The sequence below is a fragment of the Dipodomys merriami genome, unplaced genomic scaffold (assembly GCF_024711535.1).
Source record: "Dipodomys merriami isolate MVZ:Mamm:240054 unplaced genomic scaffold, mDipMer1.0.p SCAF_6, whole genome shotgun sequence".
In the NCBI taxonomy this organism is placed as follows: Eukaryota; Metazoa; Chordata; class Mammalia; order Rodentia; family Heteromyidae; genus Dipodomys; species Dipodomys merriami.
Window position 1 is genome coordinate 42876821 of NW_027206179.1, and position 26343 is coordinate 42903163.

At 33.4% G+C, this 26343-nt stretch overlaps 1 protein-coding gene across 1 annotated transcript in view; it reads left to right on the forward strand.

Annotated features, from left to right (window-relative positions):
* Klhl1 (kelch like family member 1) overlaps positions 1 to 26343 on the forward strand; it is a 249133-nt gene that overhangs the window by 216981 nt on the left and 5809 nt on the right. The window contains exons 8-10 of the mRNA XM_070001950.1: positions 1724 to 1886; positions 13834 to 14046; positions 23359 to 23530. Coding sequence (XP_069858051.1) covers positions 1724 to 1886; positions 13834 to 14046; positions 23359 to 23530 — 548 coding nt within the window. The remainder of the gene's footprint in view (positions 1 to 1723; positions 1887 to 13833; positions 14047 to 23358; positions 23531 to 26343) is intronic.

Below are 26343 nucleotides of genomic sequence, written 5' to 3' on the forward strand. Positions count from 1 at the left end.
AGGATATTCTTAGTAAACATGAGGAAGAGGTTGAATATATCATTTTGATTTTTAAATTATTCTGGTACAGTTATTCACTCTACATAATAAGACCCTTCTGCTAGGGAATTAAAACATCTGCAAGAAACATGCAAATCACATTACAACCGAGCTAGAGATTGACAATCTGTAGCCATCTGCGAGAACATAACTCTTTATCAAGTGGAAATGTGAAGAATGAATATTTCCAAGAAAGACATGGGTATTTCCCCAACACAAGTTATCAAAATAAACAGCAATCCTGAGAAAATATCACTTGCTCAGGGACTTAATGATGACAACAATATTTAGGAAAATTACCTCAGCTTTGATGATAATAACACATCTCATACTGTTTTCCTGATTACACTTTTTAAGATGTTAGCTTTACTGTGCATTTCTAACACAAATTATATTGATTGTTTGATTGGTATAACAATAAAATTTTATTGGAGGTTATTATTTGACAAGATCACTAGATGTGTGTATATATGTGTGTGTGTATAAATATATACACTGTGTGCACATATATGCAGAATATCTATTTGTGTATGTATGGTAGTACTTGTGTTTGGACTCTAAGCCTTTTTTATCTGTCAGGCATTCTGCTGATTGATCCATGCCTCCAGCCCTTTTTAAGTATATTTCAGACAGATCTCCTCTCTATAACAGGTGGTCTGAACAATGGTCCTTAGTGTATACATCTCATGGAGTTGAGATGACAAATGCACAACCTTGTATCCAGATTTTCATTGGTCAAGATGAGGTTGCACAGAATTTTTACCTGGCTGAGTTATGGATCAAAGCATGAGCCAATTTACTTGGCCACATCTGAAATTTTAAATTTCAATTCCATAAGGAATATATAAAAACAGTCATGTCTAGGGATATCAGCAACATTTCATACTGATATACATTATTAATTTTTATACTTGAAACTTACTCCTAGGATTTCTAATTTAAATGTCTTGTTTATTCTGACTCATATTCCTTTTGGAGAATGTTCATCAGAATTTCTCTATAGGAAATGAAGTCCCTTCCATCAATATGAATAAACTATTTACATATTGAGCAACATTTTAGCTTTCAGATTGTTTTCTGTGAAGAAATGAAATTTCTGGAACACCAGTGAACAGAAGTTATGTGTATGCCCTCTGAAGACTTGCTGTGCTTTTTATTGATTGAAATTGCTGGTATTTAGTGATTTCACATAATAGTATGATGGGCATATTATTTTCTAATCAATATATACCTTTCTTATGAACTCCTTGGGGACCCATACTAGACTATAACATAGAATTTGTTTTGAACTGTAGAGGCACAGGGCATAAACCCACTGAATTTTAGATTAGTTTCTTTATGTAGTCACAGATAATATATTGTCAATTTGATTTTATGGTGTCATTATGAAAGAAAAGCACTCAGTATTTTCATATTAATTTACATGTGATTACATTAAATATACATGCCAAGAGACTTATCCTCAGGATATTTGGAAAAAATTATTATTAAGTAGTTGTACAAAAATTGCAATTTTACATGTCAGGTTACGCATACAATGCATCTTGGTCAATGTGACTCCTACCCTTCTCCCCACTACTTTTTCCTCTTGTATCCCTACCCTCAAGATACATATTTTGTTATCTGAGTGAATCATGCAATATTCTTAAGCTCAGAAACAACAGACATTTCTGCAATGTTTCAGGTGTCACAGTACTGGAAGGACCCATCTATGCTGTGGGAGGCCATGATGGCTGGAGCTATCTGAACACAGTGGAGAGATGGGACCCACAGAGTCAGCAGTGGACCTTTGTAGCAAGTATGGCCATTGCTCGGAGCACAGTTGGTGTAGCAGCCTTGAATGGCAAGTGAGTACAGTTTCCTTTTGTAGATGATTTAAAGAGTGAACTCATCGCACATAATGGTAAACTACTTGGATAAAATTCTTGTAGAATCTTAAAATGCTCTTAGAGTTTTAATGTTTTAAAATTAGTCTTCATGTACAATTGGCAAAGAAAGGCCCCTGCTCTCTCCATGTGAAAGAGAAACCGGAAATTCTTATCACTGATTACTGATTCATGAACAGCAAAGTGTTTATGAGAATATTTGCTTCTTGTCTGTTAAAATAATAAAGTAGACTTTAAAGGATATTTGGTGTTTCCATTTCATGACTATATCTGTCTGTACACTTGTGAAGTACCTCCACTTTTATAATTTAAAATCAGAACCTCTAAGGCTCAGTATTAACTCGTAATTTAGGCCAGATAATTCTTTGTTGGGCTAGGATACTGTCCAGTGCATTTTCAAGTTTTTAACCGTACCCTGAGTTTGTACCTACCAAATACCAACAGCAGCCACTTTCCCTCCAAATCAGAAAAACAAATACAAATACTTCAAGACATTGCTTCATATCATCTATAAATGGCATAATAGAACTCTTTCTCACCCTCATCAGAAGTTGAGCCATAATTATTCTGCCCAGGCAACTGCAAAAACTTTCATTTCATTCTCCCTGTCGATTTACTCCTGTGGTCCATATGTTTAGAATCCTTGTACAGATGTTAATGATAAACCTGTTTTCTATAAGGACTTAACTTTCCAATTACAAATCTGTGGCAATCTTTAATACCCACAGAGTGATATTCTGGTCTACTTTTTTTTTTTCGTTTTATACTTCCCATATTGCTCTTTGGTTCTGACTCAAGTAGGCCAAGATCTAAGTTAAGGCAATCTTTTAAATTTTCTTTGTTTGTTTAAAATCCTATTCACATTATCCTTCTATGACTAGATGTTATTCATGGTTGAAATTCATCCACTTTGAGAATTGTTACTGCCAAGCCTATTTTCAATGATCTCCCTTGCACACTACGCCAAACTGTGTTTATACAATGAGCATCACACTCTGACACCAAAGAAATATTTTTGGATGTCTGATACTGGGCATTTTCCTCTTATTATCACATCTCTGTCTAATGTATCATTCTGACCTGTTATCCCAAATACTATTTTTTGAAAATGTTTTCTCAATTAAACCTAATGAAAAGTAGCAGAAGGCTTCAAAGTCATAAGTATTGGGATAGAATTGTGACCAGTTTTAAAGCAATGTGCCTAACTCATTTACTCCTTTTTATACAGAATAGACTTCATTTTTCAATTAAAAAATGACTACCTAGAAGGAAAACAATATTTTCTACTATCGCAATAGTTAGGTATTGTCTTGTGTCTAACCTATGACAAATGTTTGGGAGAAGTGAGTAGGACAACAGAAAAAAACAGTTGTAGAAAACAAGCTGAGCTCTCTCCCCCATGTTTCCTTCCTCCGGTTATTTTCGCTGTGGTATCTAGGATTCCACCTTGGAACATTAGGAGAGAGAGCAGGTGGACAGTTCTCCATGGAGTTTTGACATCAATTTGCATTTTTGAAGAAAGAAGCTTAGCATGCTTGAGTCACACCATCATTTCACTGTTATTAAAAGTCAGGCAGCTTTGTTATGACCTTGTTTGTGGTCGTATAGGAATTCTATGCCTCCATTAGAAAGAATGACATTGCCTCATTTGTTAGGAAATGGAAAGATTTGGAGAAATTATATTAAGTGAAGTAAGCCAGGCCCAAAGAAACATAGGTCCCATGGCTTCTCTTGTTTTCAATGACAAGTACATGTCTAGGACAAGCAGAGAAGGCCAAAGGATATGTACCTATGACCACATGAGATAATGTTAAGCAAAATGTACCCCAAGACAGGGACATAGTGGCTTTTCTTTCTTGCTACTGTTACCTTACTTACAATGCACTATGTGATTCTTTTGTTTCTTTTGTATGTTCTTCCCCCACGATATGACCCCTGTTTTCACTGGATTTGATGGTGGTGTTCTGCATCTTGTATATACATTTTTGAAATTTGGGGAGGGAAGGGCTATTGTGGAACGCTTAAATGGGGATGTAGGCTGACCCATTGTGACAACGATTATGTACAGGACACTATGTTGAAAACGAACTTTATGATTTCGGGGTGGAAGGGTGGGAGGTGTTCGAGAGGTGGGGAGAAAAGTGATGGTAGGGGGAAAACAAAGAAGGAGGTAACAATAATGCTCATTATGAAATGTACTCATTACCCTACCCATGTAACTATAACCCCTCTGTACAACATTTTTACAATAAATATAGATACATACATATTAAAAAAAGTCAGACAGCATTGGAAGATAGAGATAATACAGATACACATTTATGTTTTAAAGAACGTGAAATGGAAGTAGTGTTTCCTTCAGGACAAAGTTTGGGAAGCTTTTCTTGTAATATTTTTTAAAATCTAGATTACTCAGATTGAGGGAAAAAAATCAAATCATTGTGCAGCACTTCCTTTTGTCCCTGTGTACTTTGATGTCCCTGTGGGACACAGTAAAGCAATGGGAAGAGGAAATGCCTGTTGATTAGAGTATTGTAAATAACAAAGGCAACTCTCAGAGACTCAGAAGATTGGGTCTTCATCTCTTCACAAGGCAGCATTTCTGCCTTGTGATTGAATTGTTGCCACAGTCAGGGACAATCTTATGTAACATGAAACAAACATACTCAAAAAATGATGTGAATTAAAGTGGGAGTCTCAACACAGCAAGCCTCTATAACGCACCCTTATGTCTGTATCTTACAACTATAAGATAAAAGTTGTTTCCAGACCTATTGGTTTTTTTGGTATTGTTTATAGCAGACATAATAAAGAGAATTCTGGCATACTCAAAACACACTTACATGAAAGTTCACTTAAGGCAGTTATTTTGGTCTCATGGAACTTCTAACTTACTCTAAGATATATACTGATTAGCTTTTGTAACAACCTGTACTCTGATCCAAATGATTCCTAAAGATTTTATTATCTTCTTCTTCATTGACTCAGAAGGACATATAAATGGTGGGACAAAGAGTGAACCAATTCAACAGTGATACTCACTGACCACTATGTTGGAAATAAACTACACAACTTCAGGGAGGGAGAAGAGACGATCATGGACAAACCGGGGAAAAAACAAGGGAGTAGGTTCAGAAGGAAATGTGCTAATTACCTGACTTAGGTAACTGTAACCCCTCTGTACATCATCTTTACAATAAAAATTAAAGACCAAAGAGTAGGGAATCTAACTCTGTCGCTTAGTATTAAACCTTTTCATTCTCAGTCTAATTTCATCCTGTCCTTCACTGTCAGCTCTTCCATGAGAATGACATACTTGCCACCTTTTATTCATCAGCTGTTGTGACCTTCCATGACTTTTGTCTTTACACGTAATACTTCCCTGTATACATTGCCTTTTCTGTTATTTTTTTCCTTTATTGGTCTCACAATTTTTTTACTCATCTTTCAACTCTAACTTGAAATGTCACATTCACTTTCCTGCTGCATAACTGCCAGTGGTTACTTCCTATGCTGTCCATGTGTTTACTTCCAGTGCCAGAATTTCCACTGATCCTCAGATACTCCACATCTTGTCATCTTAGTAAAAAAATCAGCTGGTTAACGCAACGTCTGAGTGGACAGATTATGAGGGAAGAAAAAAGACTTTGATAGATACTCAGAAATTCTCTGTGCACATGGTAGCAGGTATTCTAATTGTATATGGTTTCTATTCCTTAGTTGGTTTAATAATAATAGACTATCATTATTATTGTTATTTATTTATTATTTTTACTTTCTGGTATTTAGTTATCTAATTTTAATGATCACTAACAAGTAAATGATAGAAAATATGATTGTGAAGTATATATTTTAACTTTTTTTTTTTTTTTTTTTGCTGGTTGTGGGACCTGAACTCTGAACTCTGGGCCTGGGCGCTGTCCCTCAGCTCTTCAGCTCAAGGCTGGCTAGCACTCTACCATTTGAGCCACAGTGCCACTTCCAGCTTTTCTTTCTTTCTGCTTATGTAGTGCTGAGGAATTGAACCCAGGGCCTCATGCATGCAAGGCAAGCACTCTACCACTGAACCACCTTCCCAGCCCCTTTAAAAATATTTTTTAAAATATATGATTTAAATTTTTAGGTCTGTGGATATATGAAGCAGCCTATAAGGACATTGTTATCACTTTGCTTACATTCCTGTATCCTAATTTTATTTTCACAGGTGGAAGTGTGTCTTTTGCCACTGGTGCCCAGCTTATTAAATTTTTATTTGTAGAATGTATCATAATATGAACAACATGAGAAGAATAAATCATATACAAATGAAATAAACAACTGATCATGTAGCCTTTATTATATAATTTATAAGAAAACAGCTGACATATATCAAGCATTAGTTCATTATTAATGTTATCTCATTTTTATTGAGAGATTTCATACATTTCTTGATTATATAAACACTGAAACTGTGTTCCAGTAGAGGAAGATTCATAATCTATGCAATTTTGTCATAGTACTTACTAATATGATAATATAGTTTGAAAACTTTGTAAGAACATTTTATTTCAATTTAAATATATGCTAATATATTAGCTGAAACATACAGATTGGTCCAGTACTGAAGTTATATTAAGTAAGCAGTACAATTAAGCTTAACTTTATTAATTTTTATTTAATTTTTTTAATTCTAAAGATGATGTGCAGAGTGGTTAAAGTTACATAAATCAGGAAATGAATACCTCTTCCCTAGTGTTTCCCCATTATTTTCCCTCAGAACCCTCCTCCCTATACATTTTCAACATAGTGTTTAGTGAGTATGATTCCCCTATTAGTTCATACTTTATCCCACCATTTCTGTATCCCATCTTACTATCCCCCAAACAGATACAATTACATAAAAGACAGAAAGAACAGAAATAAAACAGAAAGAAGTGAAGATACTGTACAGAAAGGTTACAGTTATAAGAGAAAGGTAATGAGTACATTTCCTATCAATCATTGTTACCCTCTTCTTTGTTTTTCCCCTACCGTACTTTCCGTCCCCACCTCCCCAACTCTTCCCTCTCCCTCCCCCTAAGTTGTAAAGTTCATTTTCAATATAGTGTCTTGTATGTCTCATTGTTACAATGGATCAATCTGTACCCTTATTCCAGCATTTTGTTATTTTCTTCCCCTCCCCATATTACAAAAATGTATATACAAGATATAGGGCACTGGAGTCAACTACAGTGAAAACAGGGATTATACCATGGGGGAAGAACATACAAAAGAAACAAAATCACACAGTACATTATAAGTACATTAAAAACAATAGCAACAAAGAAAAAAAACTCTTGTGTCTCTATCTTGGAGTTCATTTCGCTTAGCATCATCTTTTTTTTTTTCATGGGACTTGAACTCTGGGCCTAGGTGCTGACCCTCAGCTCTTCAGCTCAAGGAGAACACTCTACTACTTGATCCACAGCTCCACTTCCGGTTATCTGAGTGGTTTATTGGAGATGAGAGTCTCACAGTCCCTCCTACCGGGGATGGCTTTGAACCGCGATCCTCAGATCTCAGCCTCCTGAGTAGCTAGAATTACAGGCATGAGCCACATGCTCACGGTTTTCACATCATCCTATATGGTCATATTTGCATAAATTTGACCTTTTCTGCTTGTCCGAGACATATACTAGTTATTGCAGATAAGGGAAACAATGGGACCTATGGTTTGGTGGCCTGGCTTATTTCATTTAATATAATTTTTTCCAAGTCTTTCCATTTTCTAACAAATGGGGCGGTGTCATACTTTCTGATGGAGAATTCCATTGTGTGTGTATGTGTGTGCGTGTATAATTTTCTTGATCTATTCGTCTACTGAGGGGCATCTGGGTTGGTTCCATATCTTAGCTATGGTGAATAATACTAGAGTAAATATAGTTGTGCCTGTAGTTTTAGTATGGCCTTGTTTGTGACATTTGTGTAAGTGCCCAAAAGTGGGATTGCTGGGTTACAGGGCAAGTCTATGTGGAGTTTTTTCAGGAACCTCCATACTGCTTTCCAGAGTGGTTAAACAAGTTTACACTTCCACCAACAGTGCAAAGGGTTCTTTTTTGGCCATATCCCCTGCAGCATCTGTTGTTATTAGAGTTCTTGATTATAACCATTATAACTGGGGTGAGGTAGAATCTCAATGTTGTTTTGATTTGCATTTCTTTTATGACTAGAGAAGTTGAGCATTTCTTCATGTTTCTACTGGCCATTCTTATTTCCTCTTCAGAGAAGTTTCTTTGTAAGTTTTTAGCTCATTTATTAATTGAGCAGTTGTTTCTTTGAGGATTTGTTGTTGGGGAATTTAATTTTTTGAGTTCTAAAGATATTTTAGATATGAGAACCTTGTCCATTGTATGGCTAGTGAAAAATCTTCTCCCAACCTCTGAGCTTTCTATTGATCTTGATACCTATGTCCTTTGCTGTGCAGAAGCTCTGCATTTTATCAATCCCATGTAGTCTCACAGACTTTTCTGCCTGGGCTGGCTTTCCATTGCAAATTTGATCTCAGCCTCCTGAGTAGCTAAAATTACAGTATAAGCCATCAGTACCTGACCTTCACATTATTTTTTGTTTTTGATTGTAAAAATGCTGCATAGAGGGGTTACAGTTACATTAGAAAGGTAATGAGTACAATTCCTATTGAGAATTGTTGCCTCCTCCTTTGTTTTCCACCTATCATCCCTTCTCTCACACCTCCACAACCCCCACCCCGAAGTTGTAAAGTTAGTTTTCATTATAGTGTTTTGTAGATGTCATTGTTAAAATGGGTCAACCTGTATCCTTATTTAAGTATTTTGGTTTTCCCTTTCCCCTCCCCGAATTAGAGAAGTGTATATACAAGATTCAGGGCACCAACATTAAATACAGTGAAAATAGGGGCTATACAATGGGGGAGGAACCAACAAAGTAACCAAAAATCACATGGTACATTATAAATACGCTAGAAACAGAAAGATAAAAGATATTTGGGTCCCAATCTTGGGGTTCATTTCACTTATGTGGTCATATGTACATAGCTTTAGACCTTTTCTACTTGTCCTAGTCATGTATTAGTTATTACAAATAAGGAAAACCATGAGACCTATGTTTCTTTGGGCCTGGCTTACTTCACTTAATATAATTTTTTCCAAGTCTTTCCATTTCCTAACAAATGGGGAGATGTCATTTTTTCTGATGGAGGCTTTGAATTCACACACACACACACACACACACGCATACAAACACACACACACACACACACACACACACACACACACACACACACACACACACACACACACACACACACACACATATATATGCCACTCTTAAAGAGAAACTTCTTTGAAGAGGAAATATAAATGGCCACTAGACAGATGAAGAAATGATCAACCTTTCTAGCCATAAATGAAATGCAAATCAAAACAACATTGAGATTCCATCTCACCCCAGTTAGAATGGCTATGATCAATAAATCTAATAACATCAGATGCTGGAAAGGATGTGGCCAGAAGGGAACCATACTGGATTGTTGGTGGGAGTGTAAACTTGTTAAACTACGCTGGAAAGCAGTATGGAGGTTCCTCAAAAGACTCCACATAGAGCTCCCCTAAGACCCAGCAATCCCCAATCCCATTTTTGGGCATTTACCTAAATGATCACAAACATGGCCATACTAAGGTTACCGGCACAACTATGCTTATTGCAGCATTATTTACCATAGGTAATATATGGAACCAAGTCAGATGTCCTTCAGTAGATGAATTTTTTTTAGATAGATATAAGATTAATATAGTTTCTAACTTACTCATTACCTCTATGTAATAAATAGATTTACTTTCTGGTGAATATGTTTTGCTTAATATATATCTTAATTAATATTTAATAATTAGCTTATTTAGATCTCTAGTTTGAGAACTTTTGTGAAAACATTTTGAATATTTAACATTATTTGTTACTGAGATAATTATGTGGATTTTTTAGCCATTTTTAATAAATATAGTAAATATGTTACTTTAATGTATTGTATACATTGAACCATCTCTGCAACCCAGGTACAATATACACTTGGCTATGGTGTATGTACTTTTAATAACATTACATTTTACAAATATGTTGATATATGTTTTACATTTCATTTAGCAATTTGAAAAAAAATAAATATTACTACAGGAATTTACTTTATTGACAACTATCAGCAATTAGTACAGATATGTAAATAATAGAATTTATATGTAGGTTATGTGAAAAAATAGAACAACTTAAGAATGAACACTTTTTTTAAATAATATATGATGTGATATAATTTTTTATGTATAAAGTACTATTTCCGTGCTAGGCGTCTCACATGAAGACAATCATGCAATCTTTCTACAAATATAGTTAGCTTTATTTCAACAATATTTCAAGATTATAGCATCATTCTCTTGGGTTACATTTTCAACTCAAACCACATGCAAATAAATGAGATTAGATTGCCTGAAGGATGATTTTAAAAAAAAACAACAACATCAGAATGAATAAGTAGTTCCATTCTGGGTAATTTTGCAAGCTAAATTGTCCAATATTTGTGTTTTAAAAGGCTCCTTGGGTAATTTCAACATATTGTAGGATTGAGAACCAACAGACAAACTAGTGAGTAATCAAGCAGAGAGACATGAGTTTCAGAAAGGGAGCACTTGGGCAATCAGAAGCATTTGATCCTGGCATACTTCATGAGAATCACAGACAACTTTTGAAAATAATGTACCCAGGATTTTAAATTGTTTAACCATATTCTATTATTCCAGGGCATTGGATCTTGAGTAAATCAAAGTATTAAATATTTTTATATATTTACTTTCTTTCTATGCTTTTATTTTGAAACTAAAAAAGGACAGCAAAGCTTTTCAATATAGTAGGGATAATAGCCATAAAATAAGACTAATTCCACAAATATGGTTTCCCTGAAATGATGAAAGTCTCTTATGTCTTTGCTCTGTTGACTTTTGTTCATTTAGTTTAAATGTACACAATTCCTTACTTAATCTGCCATTCATCTAGAATCACACTATTTTTCACATAAAGGCCACATCAGCCTCATATCATTGCTCTAGCAAATTCTTACAGCTCCTGACACTGTACAGTTTGTACATCTTTGAATTTTTTCCCTCAGATGTATTTGTGCTCATTTTATCATCAGCACCATCATTTTCTACTTGTTGTTCAAACATCATTTTCTCAGGAAGACCTTACTTGGTTAATTATTTATATGATACCCATACCTTTCATACCTTCCTTGAGCACTTAGGACTTCCCACAATTGTATATAATATATGTGATTATTTTGTATGCAAGTTTCCATATCTATAGATAGAATTACAAAACTTAGGATGTGTGTGTGTGCGTGTAGTGTGCATGTGCGTGTGTGTGTGTGTGTGTGTGTGTGTGTGTGTGTGTGTGTGTGTGTGTGTGTGTGTGTGTGTGTGTGTGTGTGCTGGTCATGGGTCTTGAACTCAGGGCTTGGCACTGTTCCTCTGTGTTTTGCTGAAGGCTAGTAACCACTGTTCCACTTCCAGCTTTCTGGTGGTTAATTGGAAAGAAGACTTTCATGGATTTTCCTTCCTGGGTTGGCTTTAAACCAAGATTCTCACCTCTCAGTCAACTGTATAGGTGAAATTACAAGAATGAGTCAGTGATACTAAGTAAACCTTTATATTTTTTGTATGTGCAGATGCACATAGGCCTTTTGCCTTCTGGTCTAAGAATTCTGACCTCCTTGGGTCTTACTCTGTGGGAATTCCTGGAGATATGTATAATTTATTATGTCCCAGTGTATTACAGATCTAGCTTCTGCATATGAATAAAAACATGTGCCATATGTTTCTCTGAGCTTGACTGACCTCACTTAAAACGATTTGCTCTAAGTTCTTCCATTTTCCTGCAAATAACATATTATTATTTCTAGTGGTGGTGTAAAATGCCATTGTGTAGAGATACCACATTTTTATTGACCCAATCATCTATTGTAGGACATCTGGACTGTTTCCATAGTTTGGCTATTGTGAATAGCGTTGCAATGAACATGGATGGGCCAGTGTCTTTATGATATCCTGGCTTGTGATGTTCTGGGTAGATGCCCAGGAGTGGTATAGCTGGGAAGGTCTAACTTTAGTTTTTTGAAGAACTACTGTACATAGTGATTATACTAGTTCACATTCCCACCAACAATGCAATAGGGTTCCTTTTGCCCCACATTCCCATCAACTTTTGTTGGTCAAATTCACAATATTGGCCAATCTAACTGGGGTGAGTTGGACTCTTAAGAGTTGTTTCAATTTGCATTTGCTTTCTGGACAGAGATGATGAGCATGTCCTCATATTTCTTACCTTACTCTTACCCCTTCTTCTAAGAAGTTTCTCCTTAGTTCCTTTGCCCATTTGGTGATTGGCTTACTATCTTTGAGAGGGATTCGTTTCTTCAGCTTTTTGTATATTTTGTATATTAAACTTTTGTGCGATGTATTGCTGGTAATATCTAGTTGGTAATAGTTTGACAATATTTATCAAAATGTATTTCAAGAAATGAACATAAGATTTTTTTCAGTTTCTGCTATTTTTGTTTCCTTTTCTTTTTGTCTTATTTATCTATATATCATTTGGAGGTTAAGCAGAAGCACAGAAATGAATGAACAAAGGGTAAACAAATGAGCAATGGTACTCACTGGACACTTGGTTGAAAATGAACTATACAACTTATGGGTGAGATGGGAGGAAAAACGCTGGAGAGAACAAGGAATGGGCTGAAATTGTCCAAAAGGAAATATACTCTTCTCTACTTCTATAACCATAAATCCTCTGTTTTTAGTATTTAAAAATATGTGGCACATTTAAAAGTGAAAAAGTACATAAATGTGTGCAACAGTGAGTGTTTTCCTGTGATGACATCATGATGTCATCAAATGAAAAATATTATGTTAACTAGGGTAACACATTGTATATTTATGTATTTTAAGCACCAGTGATAATATACAAATTATTTTCCTGTATTGTGCAATATTTCTGATTATCAAGATAATGATATCAAATTAAAAATATTTTGTCCTTTTCAGCAATATTTGATCAAACTGACACCATTATACTTGATTTTTCATGTAAAAGCTTTCTTATCAATGGTATAGGTAATAAGACAGATGGTTGTTATGTCAATATGCATGTCCTAAACTGTAGTGATGGAACACATGATTTACACGCTCCCAAATCTATTGTGTCCCCGAAAGTAGAACAATCCTTTTTCTTTTGTTTATGGTCATTTTTCTTTTACACTAATGTGTATTTTAATAGAACTTCTTTAATATTTATGAATATTAATATACTAACACTCATTATTTAATTGATACACACTTTAAAGAACAAAAGATAGAAAAGTAAAACTGTCTCTTGGGAGAGATTGAACCAGTGAGATCCAGAAAAAACTAAAAAACAAATGAAGATGATTATGGTCCAATTAGTTTATTTGCAGTTATGCAAATTGATCAATGAGAACTGTTACATGGTTTTAAGAAGCTTGACAAGAGAGCATAATAGAAAGGGTGAGTTTGATTGCAACATATTTTATAAATGTATGGAAATGCTACAATAAAACATCTTATAAAATTAGTTTATGCTAAATTTACAAAGAGAAGAAAAGAAAAAAAATTAAGCTTCTAAAATAATTATGGTTAGGAAATTATACACACATTATCTAATGTTTTACATCACAGAGTAATCAGAATTCCAGGCCTATGTTTTCCTTTATAGGTTATCTGTTACAAAACCTTTAGTTGGAGTCATATATTTCTAATACAAAATGTAAAATTTCTTCTTAAAGGAACTTGCCCACATTTTGTCATTCCATTTCTGACCTTTAATCATGTTTTTCTTTTTGTAATTTTAGGTTGTATTCAGTTGGGGGTCGCGATGGAAGCTCCTGCTTGAGTTCAATGGAGTACTATGATCCTCATACAAATAAGTGGAACATGTGTGCACCGATGTGCAAGAGGAGAGGTGGGGTTGGGGTAGCCACGTGTGACGGGTTTCTTTATGCAGTAGGTGGTCATGATGCCCCTGCTTCAAATCACTGCTCCAGGCTCCTAGATTATGTAGAAAGGTAAGAGCGCAAAGGTATTGTTCTAGTGTAATTGCTAGTGAAATTAAGATGGAGCCTAAAATAAGTGATTATAAACTATATACACTGAATTAGGGAAAAATAAACTCAACTCCTGGAGTTGCAATTCTTTATACATGCTTTTTAAATAGTCTTATTTTTTTCCTTGAGTTAATTTGAAAAGTTTGGTTAAAAAACTAGACAGTAGTATCTGTTCATATATTTTTTTCTGTTTGATTTGTATATTTATCCTGTTTACTACCAGTTCAAACTCTCAAATTGAATTATAAACTTTTTTGTCTTATGATATATACATTTTAAAGACATGGAATTTATATATATATATATATTATATGTAATATATGTATGTGTATATATATATATATATCTATATATATATATATATACATATATATCTTGAGCTAGTAGGGATTAAATGTTAAATCCATAAATACATTCCTCATGGAAGAGCTATACTTCTGGAACCAAATATATTTTACGTTTATTTTTTAAATGAAGTTTCACCAAAATTCAGGGTTGCCCTCAAAAGGTTAGCCTTTTCCCTCTGTGTCTCAAGTAGCTGAGATTCTAGGTGTATACTACACATCTGCTTAGAATTATATACATATATAATACTTCTGACATGTGGACAAATACAGTTTATATATCAAATCATTCTAAGAATAGAGCAGGCACAGACTGATACGAGCAAGAAGCTCCTTTGGCTGCAAGCATAATCTAACAATGTAGACACTGTCTTGGTTATAGCTTCATTTTTCAACAAACTATACACCATTTGGTAATATGTGCCAGTGATTCATAGCATTCTGCAATTTTTAAGAAGACTTGTAAAGCATCCCTATTGCGTAAGAACATACATTGATTTATTTATAAATGACAATAGAATTTTCAGTTCAAATGTTTTATCCCTACGCAATTCTACATCTTTAATATCTCAGTGGCATAATTCCATGTTGCTTTTTTTTTACTCATGCTCTATGTCTATGGTGCTATCATTTGCTCCCATGACTGACATAAAGACAACAACACTGAGTACTGTGAGTCTGCATACTGAAAGGAAAAGGCCAGCTTTGTTCACTTTTTCTTAAAGATTCTACCTACATATTAGATAAGCATCTTTGGTTCAGACTTCAAAGACAAACCAGTCAGATGATCACAGAAAACAGGCCTGAAAACAGGACCACTGTATCCCACCTTCACCTGGAAGAAATACAAGACCTCACAGTTTTTCTTGGGATGTTAGCAGATCGCATCCTTTCTACTCCTTCTTCCAAGTAGTACAGTTAATGGGAGAAAATAATTCTTTTCTCCAGTATACCATTTTTTCTAAAACATTTATTCGTTTTACTAAGATCATTGACAAAAGATAGCTTCTGATAAGCACCCTCCCTTTAAATCCATGCTACTTTTTGAACAATATATGAACTATGTATAACAATTTTGCTATCATATGGAGTAGATTGTAGCTTTATGACCAAGGAAACATACAGAAGGGCATTAAAGAACCAATTTTTCAATTAAACATTTGTTAATCTCAGACTCTGAATTTGAAATCTCAGAATGAGGAGGTGCACAGAGTTCAAATCAATGGATTTATGCATTTATACAAACAAGCATGAAATCATTTGTTGTAAAACAATCAATAGTCTCACCTCTCCTTGTTATTTTCCTTTACTAAATTCTTAGGCGAAATAGAGCATTGAAATATAATGTGGCAACAATTTTACCTTGAATGGCTTATATAAATGGTACTAATGAAATGATTTTTCATCTAACTTTACTTTGTAATGTGCTGAAAATGTTTGGGAGCACAGACATAAATAATTCACTCTAGGAATACATTTGTGATGCAGAATTTAAATAAGCCCAGCTATTTCAAGTTGAAGGAATTCACTGCATATACACAGTCTCAGTAATGGGGAAGCACACATTATTATTATTATTATCTGAATTCATACTTAATGTCATATTAATAACTTTTTTCATGTTATATAGTATCCTGTGGCTTGATTCTTTCATTTGTAAATTATCAACAGGTCTGGAAAAAAATGATGGTGCTTTTTAAAACTACTTTGCACCTATAATGCGAATCATGTTTTAAGTATCAATCTTAGGTAAAAGTGATTAGAAATAGCACAGATAGTGTGAAGGACTATGTTTTGTCGATAGAATGTTGCATCGAATTTCAAGAAGTCATAATATCTTTTTGAAGTGCAAATGTATTGCATAGTGATGGTATTAAGCACAGTTATATAATACTTACCGTTTTCTTAAGTGTCAAATTGCCTTCAGCACAAAGAACACTGGCACCACAAGTCAGAGTAGGTTAGAAAGCCAGGGCTTAGGGCGAACAGAAAGTCCAGAAAAGAGCAGATGAAAAGTCATGTTTGACCAAGTCTTAGTCTGACATGAGCATGACGGCTGACAAAACTCTGGGTCAAAAATTTACAGTGAGTTCCAAGTGATTATATGCCATTAAATATGACCCATTAGACAAAGAATATGCATTCATCAGTTGATTTTTGCAGTGTGTTTTGTTATATTTTGCACTGTGTTGTATAGAACTTGCAAGGGAACATATTACAAAAATTTACTGTTGAAATGTTACAAACAAGACTGGAATCCAAACAATGAATCAGAATATATGTAGAAAACTATCAGTATCATTGCTGAATAATTAGATGAACCATCCTTTTAGTGTGTGTGTGTATCTGTGATGGTGGGGAGGTGGGGAGCGTTGGTGAGATAGTTCTGGATTGAATCCAGGGTCTACCCCTTATTGCCAGGCAAGCTTTCTAAATGTTTTTGCTTGTTTGTTTTTTTTTTTTTGAATGTGTCTTGAATGACACCCTTTGCAATTTCCCCCAGCATCTTCAATAGCTGAGATAGCAAATGTACCCCCAAATCAAGCTAATCAGGACCATTTTTAATCTCAATCTCTGCATCTCAAGGCTGGTGAGAGAAGATCAAGATAATAGTAACTCAGATCAAACTCTGTCAACTGAACTTCTATTTTCCCAGATCTAATCACTTTACACGTACCAGAAATAGCTTTTCCTGAAACAGATTTGGTCTGTCTGATCTGTGCCAAATAATAATATTAATATAAGGTCAAAGATTTGTATGTCAGTTTTTCCTACTAAACTTGGTTCTCTGTATTGGCAGTGGCCAATATCATAACTCTACCTCATTATTCCTGCCCTTGGCATGATTCCTGACACAGAGCAGACAATCACCATTTATTGATGAGTGAGCAACAAAAGAATACTGAACTAAAATTTTCTTCAATACATAGTATCTTTAAGTTGTTATGGGATAAATGAGTAGATTGTAAAATAAGTATATAAATAAAAGTGGTGGAAAAATGTAATGGAGAATAGATGGATGTTGGAAGGGGTATAGTCAGTAAAATTTTATTTTGTATATTTAGGATTTGCATGTGATTGCTTATTTTCATCATTATTGGCTGAATGTCAAAGATTTTTGAGTATTTTAGGCATTTATTAAATAAACAAATTTGATATAGAAGATGCCTAAAAATGAAGTAGATTTCCAAGTATTCATTAAAAATGCAGCTTTAAACGGTAATCACCCAATATATCACCTTTGCGATTAAAAAATAAAATTTTAAAATAAATAAAAATGCACCTTTATATCATACACAAAGGCTATTAAAATCAGTATTAAATGTATTAAAATCAGTATTAAATGTATTGATACACACTTAGACAAAAAGCAAAAGTTGTTTGCAGAGCACTAGTGGCTCACACCTGTAATCCTAGCTACTCAGGAGGCTGAGATCTGAGGATTGCGGTTCAAAGCCAGCCCAGGCAGGAAAAGTGCATGAGACTCTTTTCTCCAGTAAACCACCAGAAAACTAGAAGTGGCACTGTGGCTCAAGTGGTAGAGTGCTCATCTTGAGCTGAAGAGCTGAGGGACGGCACCCAGGCCCAGAGTTCTAGACTCACAAACAAAACAAAACAAAACAACAACAAATATATATATGTATATGTATATGTACATTTACATTTATCTATCTATCTATCTATCTATCTATCTATCTATCTATCTATCTATCTATCTATCTATCTATCTATCCATCCATCCCAAAGTCTGAATTAGAAAAAGCCATTAAAAGCAAAGAGGTTTTATATATTTCCATCAGCTCAATAGCTTTCTTATGGTTAGTGATTTGACCAAAATTAATTAATGAAAGTTTAGATTTGGTGGCAGACATAGGGAGATAAACTATACATTTAGTTGAAAACATAAATGTTAATTATTATAAACATTAAAATAGACACAGCAATAGAACCTTTTTATTCTTTCATTACTTTTAATTCTTAATTTCATTTCAAAAGAGAGAAAACCAATTAAAGTATTGGTATTTAAATTCTTCTTTATACAGCATATTGGTGTATTGTATTTTAAAAATATGGAAATCTGGGCTGGAAAGGTGGCTCAGTAGTAGAACGCTTGCCTTGCATGCCTGAGGCCCTGGGTTCAATTCCTCAGCACCACATAAGCAAAAGGAAAAAAAGTTGGAAGTGGCGCTGTGGCTCAAGTGGTAGAGCACTAGCCTTGAGCTGAAGAGCTGAGGGACAGCACCCAGGCCCTGAGTTCAGGCTCCACGACCAGACCCCCCCCCCAAATATATATATATATGGAAATCTAAATATTCTGTAAAAAATAATTACTTGGTTTGGGTTATATAGAGAACTTCAACATTTTAACATTTCAACTCACATTTTTCTTTGTATTTCTTTTTTTTCTTTTTCCTTTTCTGTTTATTCTTAAGATCTCATTGTTGGAACTAGATGCATGAATATAACAGGAAAAGGCTAGCTAGTTTGTTGAGATTTTGCTATTAGTTTAATTTTCACAATCTGCTTGCTAATGAATTGTGTATGAGTTGATGATAGAAATTTGTAAAATGATGGCGATTCTATAGCATTCAAAGTACCTAGGGGCTCTAATCTATATGTGCATTGCATGTTCTCTCAAAGACATATGATTGGAGGACAAGTTTTGAGGTGAAAAGCTAGAGACAAAATGTGGAAGAGCAGCTTGCTGTCCTTGAAAATGTTGACCAGAATTGTACCATATAGCAATTTATCCTTATATTTTGAGGAAGAAGAACAATTTGGAGGAAAGACAGATGTACATGAAAACAGAAAGCCTGTCATGTACTGTGTCAGTGGAAGGATATCAACCCTAACATCAAACTTTTATAGACTTCCCTGTCACATATTAGTTGTACAAGTGGCTACAAAAAATAACCTATATTCCCTACACTGAAGTGAGGAGGTAATTCTAAAGTTAGTTTTATTATTCAGATCTGCTCAGTAGCCTCCATATACCTTCATCAACAGTTTTAAAAAAAAATTTAACCAGGCACTGCTCAGTATGTTCACATTTTCTGTGAGTTCTGTCAAGGAGTCATTCAATTTTCTTTCTCAGTAATTCATTCCATTATTTCCTTAATCTTGCAGAATAAACATAATATAACTGGAGTGAAAATATAATTTGTAGAAATAAAGTCTATGGGATTGATTACAATTATGGCTAAGAGTCTAAAATAAATTAAAATAACAGGCTAGTCTTATTTTTGGCTCAAATGTACTAAAGTTCCATATCAAGTACCATCAATCCAGATACCATTTTCATAGAAAATGGTGACATCAAATAAACTTTTAAACTATTTCTGTAGAAAATAATGAATATGAAATATTGGGAAGGGACAAATAAATCTAATTTCTTCATCTCAGTCCTTTTGATCCATTATAAATTTCACTCATAATTATAATGGAAAAATAAGAAGAATACTGATAGGTATACCAAATTATATTTTAGATATGTTAAACAACTTTATAATGAAATCGCTTATTTGTAAAATTAATATCTGATAATAAAATACATTTAATAATAAACATTAATCACATAACACAATGACCTAAAAGAAAAAATATTGTGGATACTTTTAAATATGCTGTCTTTTTAACAGTCGTAGGGTTGAAACATATAGTCACATGAAATCATGTCACCTCATATATTCTGGTAAGTGACAAGAATTTCATAGATCAAATGGAGAATATACCTTTGCATACCCTCCTGTTTTAGATGATACATTCAAAAATATTTTATGTATCGTGAATGAATTTGAGCCTTAAAAAAGGAACTCCGTCTTGAATGTTTTCAGATTAAAGCTGGTTTTTCTGTCACTCAAATTATTTTGCTTCTTAGGGCACTGCCTCTTTGTTCAGTTTCAGGAAGTTACTGAGTTCCCATTGCCTGAGTTCTTCAATATCCTTTCAGGAGGCCACTTCACTGGTTCTGATATACAGCTCTCTGTCTCTCTCTTTCTCTGTGTTATTGGATGTCTCTGTTATCTCTCGGTCTTCTGTCTCTGTTTTTGTTTCTCAATTCCAAATGTTTCCAAAGTAATGATTTTATATTTAAAATGAATTACATAATTTAAGGTCATATTTTATCCTTAAAATACAGAAGTGGCAATGAAATTTCAAAGAAAATGAATGGTTCTTCAAGAAATGTAGTGGCGATTTTCAAAGAGAAACTGAGTTTTGTTCCAAGGCTCCCACATGCCTTCAGTGAGTTTTCATTTTACAGCCAATTTTAGTTGCTATATACTTCTGCTTCTTGCCTGAAGGCTCCAAACTTAATAGAGTTTGTGATACAGAGTTCACATACACTCTGACTCAGAAGGCCACAGTGAGATGAAGGAAAGGCAAACAGTCTGATACTAATATGTTATTTATGTATTTCATGTATTTCTTTTATTTCTAACAAACTGATAACAAGAGACAAAATTCAGTGCTTATAAATTCTGTCAAAAAATACAACAATGACAATGACAGAAATCATTGTTGGAAATAGTTGTATATCTTCAGATTTGTTCATAAGTTAATAAACAAATAAATAAAATGCATTTACTTCCTTTTGAATATAACCTTATAACTTCTCGGACTAAGAAGTTAATCTGCATAGTTGAATATCAAAAGAAAAGAAGCTGCTCAGAGTCATTGGTCATTGATGCAAGGAGAAGGAAAATGGCGACTGGGTTAATCTAAAATTTGTGCTCAATTCCTGGATTTGTCATACAAGACCCATATGTAATGACTTGAGGAACACAAGTTTGGGGATTATTTAGTTTGATTTTATTGATAAAACATAAATACAAATATCATATACTGGATAAGCATACATTATTATTTGTTTGCAATATCACCTACCATTGGAAATAGGTGCATTTAATTCAAAGACTTGGAATTTTGAAATAAACTCACATTAGAAAAGTACTTTTAGATAGTGTTTGAACTATAAAATACAAACTGTATTTCATAATGTAGATGAACACTTACAAACCTGTACCAAAAAGTAGGGCTTGTTAAGTGTTTTCCCAAATGGTTTTTAAATGTATTTCATGTTTGCAACACACATGTGATTTACAACCATTATGTATTCATTATTGTTTTATTTTTTATTTCATCTGTTGTCTTTCACACACTGAAAAATTCAGTCCTTTATTTGTTAAATTTTCCATAGTCTCCATGGTATTGTTTGCATCTTATGGTATCTTGGTATTTATTTTTAAGCTCCATTAGCTCTATTTTATTTTTATTTCTTTTTAATTTATCATTTATTAACTTGCTATCCACTTCCAAATGGCTTTGGAAAAGGTTTAAAACTTTTTGAAGATTCTGACAGTCAAACTGCCATTTATTTTGTGCTTTTCTCTGTTATGATATTTTGCCTTTATTAACTCAAAAATGTAAAATTAAATCTTTTGATACTTGGGAGGCCAGTCTGTAGGGATTGAGGTTAAGCATTGTTTGGGAAAAACAAAACAAAACAAACAAACAAAAAAAAAACACATGAGACTTTATCAGAAAATAATGTCAAGGAAAAAAACTGAGGATGTGACTAAATTAGTAGAGCAACCTAAGGCCCTGAGTTCAAAGTTCAGTACTGTAATGAAAATGACATGAATGGACTGAACAGTCTATACACTTCATGGTCATTCAGAGGAACTAACCCAGTATCTTATTTTCTACATATCATCCTAACAGAGAAAAGTGTTAAAATCAAGGTGAAAAAATGCCAGTAATGTCTTGGCTAATACTATATATATATATATATATATATATATATATATATATATATATATAATATGTATATATGTAATATATAAATATATTTATATTTCAGATATGTAATGTCTAATTATTTTCAAGTTTTTTGAACTGAAGAGTTTTTCAACTGTTAGCTGCAAGGATAATTTTTTTCTTTTGTTTCCTTTTTCCTTGATTTTAATGGCTCTTGTTTGAAAATTGTAACTGCTAAAATAGAATTGCATTAGGAAAACAAACTAAAATGCAGTTCATTGCGTTTGAAAGAAAACATTTCATGTTTTTTATGTATTTTTAATTTTTTAATTTTTATTTTTTTTTGTTGGTCATAGGGCTTAATCTCTGGGCTTGGGTGCTGACCCTGCACTCTTCAGCTTAAGGCAAGCACTCTACTGCTTGAGCCATAACGCCACTTCTGGTTTTCTAGTGGTTTATTGGAGAGGAGTCTCAAGGACTTTCCTGCCAGGGTTGGCTTTGATCTTCAGATCTCAGCTTCCTAAGTAGCTAGGATTACAGGAGTGAGCCATCAGCACCCAGACACTTCACATTTTTATTGTAATTTATAGTTTCTGATTTGCTTTCTTAAAATCATTTTTAAAAATTTGGTATCTGAAATAGTAACTGCAAGCTAATTGTAAAGGTGTAGTATAATCATTAATGATTTAATCTCTATGATTTTACCCTTCAATATCTATAACTGTATGTATATACACACATATATGTAGGTATTTACATATGTACTCAGATATACATATTTGTGTGTATATACAATTAGATGCTTCCAAAAATGAATTAATTTGTTGTTGTTAAACAATAGATCCTGGCTGGCCTCAAAATTCTGTCCACCAGATCCTAGCCTTCTTTATACTATGTGTTGCAGGTATGAACCAGCAGTGATCAGCCAAATTATATCTTTTTTAGTAAAATACTGTCTCATAATTTCTTCAATTTTGTCATACTGTATACTGTATTCTTCCAAATGTTATTTTCATATGTTCTTCCAAATGTTATACTTTCAAATGTTATTTTTGTACACATTTTCTTTTATATAAAGCTTAGGTTCATTTTTTACATGGGATATTTTTAAAGAGTACCATTTAGGAAGTAAAGCATGAATATGATTAGAGTATGTTGTGTCCTATTTTAGATATGATCCCAAAACAGACACATGGACCATGGTGGCTCCATTAAGTATGCCCAGAGATGCTGTAGGGGTTTGTCTCCTTGGTGATAGGCTATACGCTGTTGGTGGCTATGATGGACAGACGTACCTTAACACTATGGAGTCCTACGACCCACAAACAAATGAGTGGACACAGGTAAGATTTTCATCAAAATAGATTTTTTTAAGTATAGTATTTTTATTTACTAGTATTGGTGCAAAATGAATATAAATGAAGTTTTATCTAGTCAAATTACATGAAAACCTGTGGTTGATTTTTTCTTATATCTTAAGTTTGAGAAACAATCATTAAATTGTGTTTTATGTATTTTTATGCTTGCAATAATTTAATAAATGATATTTCAAGAAGTGTTTATGTGTCAATGGAATTTCTACTGCATTACTAAACATCATGAACCAAAGATGAATGAAATTTACATCATCCGAAATGCAAAGTAAAAAAAGTGAAGTGTGGTTATTTATATGAAGCACAAAAGTTTGGATAGCTAGTTTCAGGAAAAGTGGCATAGTAATATAGGAGACTGTCATATCATAGGCAAACTTTTATTTTTTTTGTTTGACTGTGTTTATTTGATCCACTTTTCCCTAGTACCAAGAAATGTTCCTTTTTTAGGGGAATTGATAAAATCTTTAAGTGGTAACCTTCATATCCATAAGTTATTTTTATTTTTATTTTTATTTTATTTTTTTGTCAGTTGTGGGGTTTGAACTCTGGGCCTGATTGCTGCTCCTCAGCTCTTCAGAGCACTCTACCATTTGAGCCATAGCACCACTTCCAATTTTCTGCTGGTTTATTGGAGATACCAGTCTCACGGTCTTTCCTGCCAGGGCTGGCTTTGAACCACATCCTCAAATCTTAGCTTCCTGAGTAGCTAGGATTACAGGTGTGTGCCACCAGCACCCAACTAAATGAAATAATTTTATACAAGTTCTTTAAAAAAATAATCAACCAAAAGTTCTAAATATCCTCTCCTAAATAACTTGCTGAGTTATTGACAATTATTTTACCCAGAAAGAATGTATTGACTTATCATATGAGATAATCATATGACATTTTTTTTCTTGAGTCCACACTGCCATAGAGAGTTGTGATGATCTCTAGAATGTAGCAGGATTTGTATTGGTGTTGGGGTAAAGAAGTGAAGAATCAGAAAGCAGGGCAGTGTACTTAAAATAAAACTACTTTAAAGTGCTGTGTAGCAACCTAGATTGAGTTGCCATTAGATAAATTCCTTGATTTATATCTTTTTATTCAACTCTTTTTTTCTTCTAATTTTCAAAATTTCCCACAATTTCCACTATTACTCTTCTTAGTCAGAAAACAAAACAAAACAAGATACTTTTCAGATACATAAAGAGTTTCTAAGAATGTACCCTTACTGATTGGAGGACATTACTGGATAAATATATGAATGGAATGATGGAAGATGTAATGACTTGACTTTAGAATTCAAGTTTATATTGTAACTAAGGTTTTTGGCAAAAATCTAAAGACTATATAAAATGATTAAAATAAATTTAAAGATAGTTAACATTATAAATGTACACATATTCATAGATTAATTCAACTTTTATGTTTTTTTTCATGTGATTGTTTCTAACACATTTAAATAAGTTTTTTATTGTGAAAATATTGTACAGAGGGGTTACAGTTGCATGAACAAGGTAATGAGTATATTTCTTATCACGCGTTTTTGCCTCTTTTGTTTTTCCCCTACCATCCTTTCCCTCCCACCTCCACAATTACACTCCATCTTCTCCCCTGCCTAGATTGTAAAGTTTGCTTTTCAATATAGTGTCTTGTACATCTCATTTTTACAATGGGTCGCTATTTAAACATTTTATTTTTTCCCTTCCCCTCCCCAAATTATACCAACACCAAATACGGTGAAAACAAGGATTATACCTTGGGGGAGGAACATACAAAGCAATACAAATCACATGATACATTATAAATACTTTAGAAACAAGCAAGAAAGAAAAAAAAAACACTTGCATCCCTATCTTGGGATTCATTTCGCTTAACTTCATCTTATCTGGTCATATGTACATAACTTTTGACCTTTTCTACTTGTCCCAGACATATACTAATTATTGCAAATGAGGGAAACCGTGGAACCTATGTTTCTTTGGATGTGGTTTATTTCACTTAGTATAATTTTTTCCAAGTCTTTCCATTTCCTAACAAATGAGACGATGTCATTCTTTCTGATGGAGGCATAGAATTTCATTTTATACATATACCTCATCAGTAGATGTATGTCAACTTTAATGATAAGTATTTAACAACATTTCTTAGACAGTTTAACTTCCAAATATAAACTAAATTTGTTAATTGCTATGCTGAACTATTTACATTATATTTTGCCTTAAACAGAACTTTTGAATTCATTTGAACAGATTGAATTCACTAGAAACATTTGACCTGAGGATAAAAGATAAAACTACAAGAAAAAGAAAGAGAAAGAAATATTAGCAGAGCTAAATTCTATGACATTTCTAAATTTTATATCAGTTGTAAAAGAATATTTTATCCAAAAGAAAGTGAACATAAAAGAAGCAAGGAATGGCTACATTTCAGTGCTGCACTAAAATTTTATACTATATATATTTTCATGTTTTACCTTTCTATCTCCCTTACTATTTCTACAGGGAAACATGGATTAATGTCTGCTTTTGTTTTTTAAAAAAGTCACAATTCAATCCTGGGTATTTTAGATGTACAATTGTACAAATAAACAAAATAAAAGAAGTTTATGATTATATAAGTGATATAGTGTAACATCTTCATTACATATTTATAATGAAGACCCATTACATTTATCATACCTCTAAAATTGAAATAAAAATAATGTATGGAACAATAATAGGTAAAAGCCTCCTCAAAGACAATTTTCCACATTTTTATTTTATACCTTTTTGGGGATCAATGTCTTATAAACAGCAAAG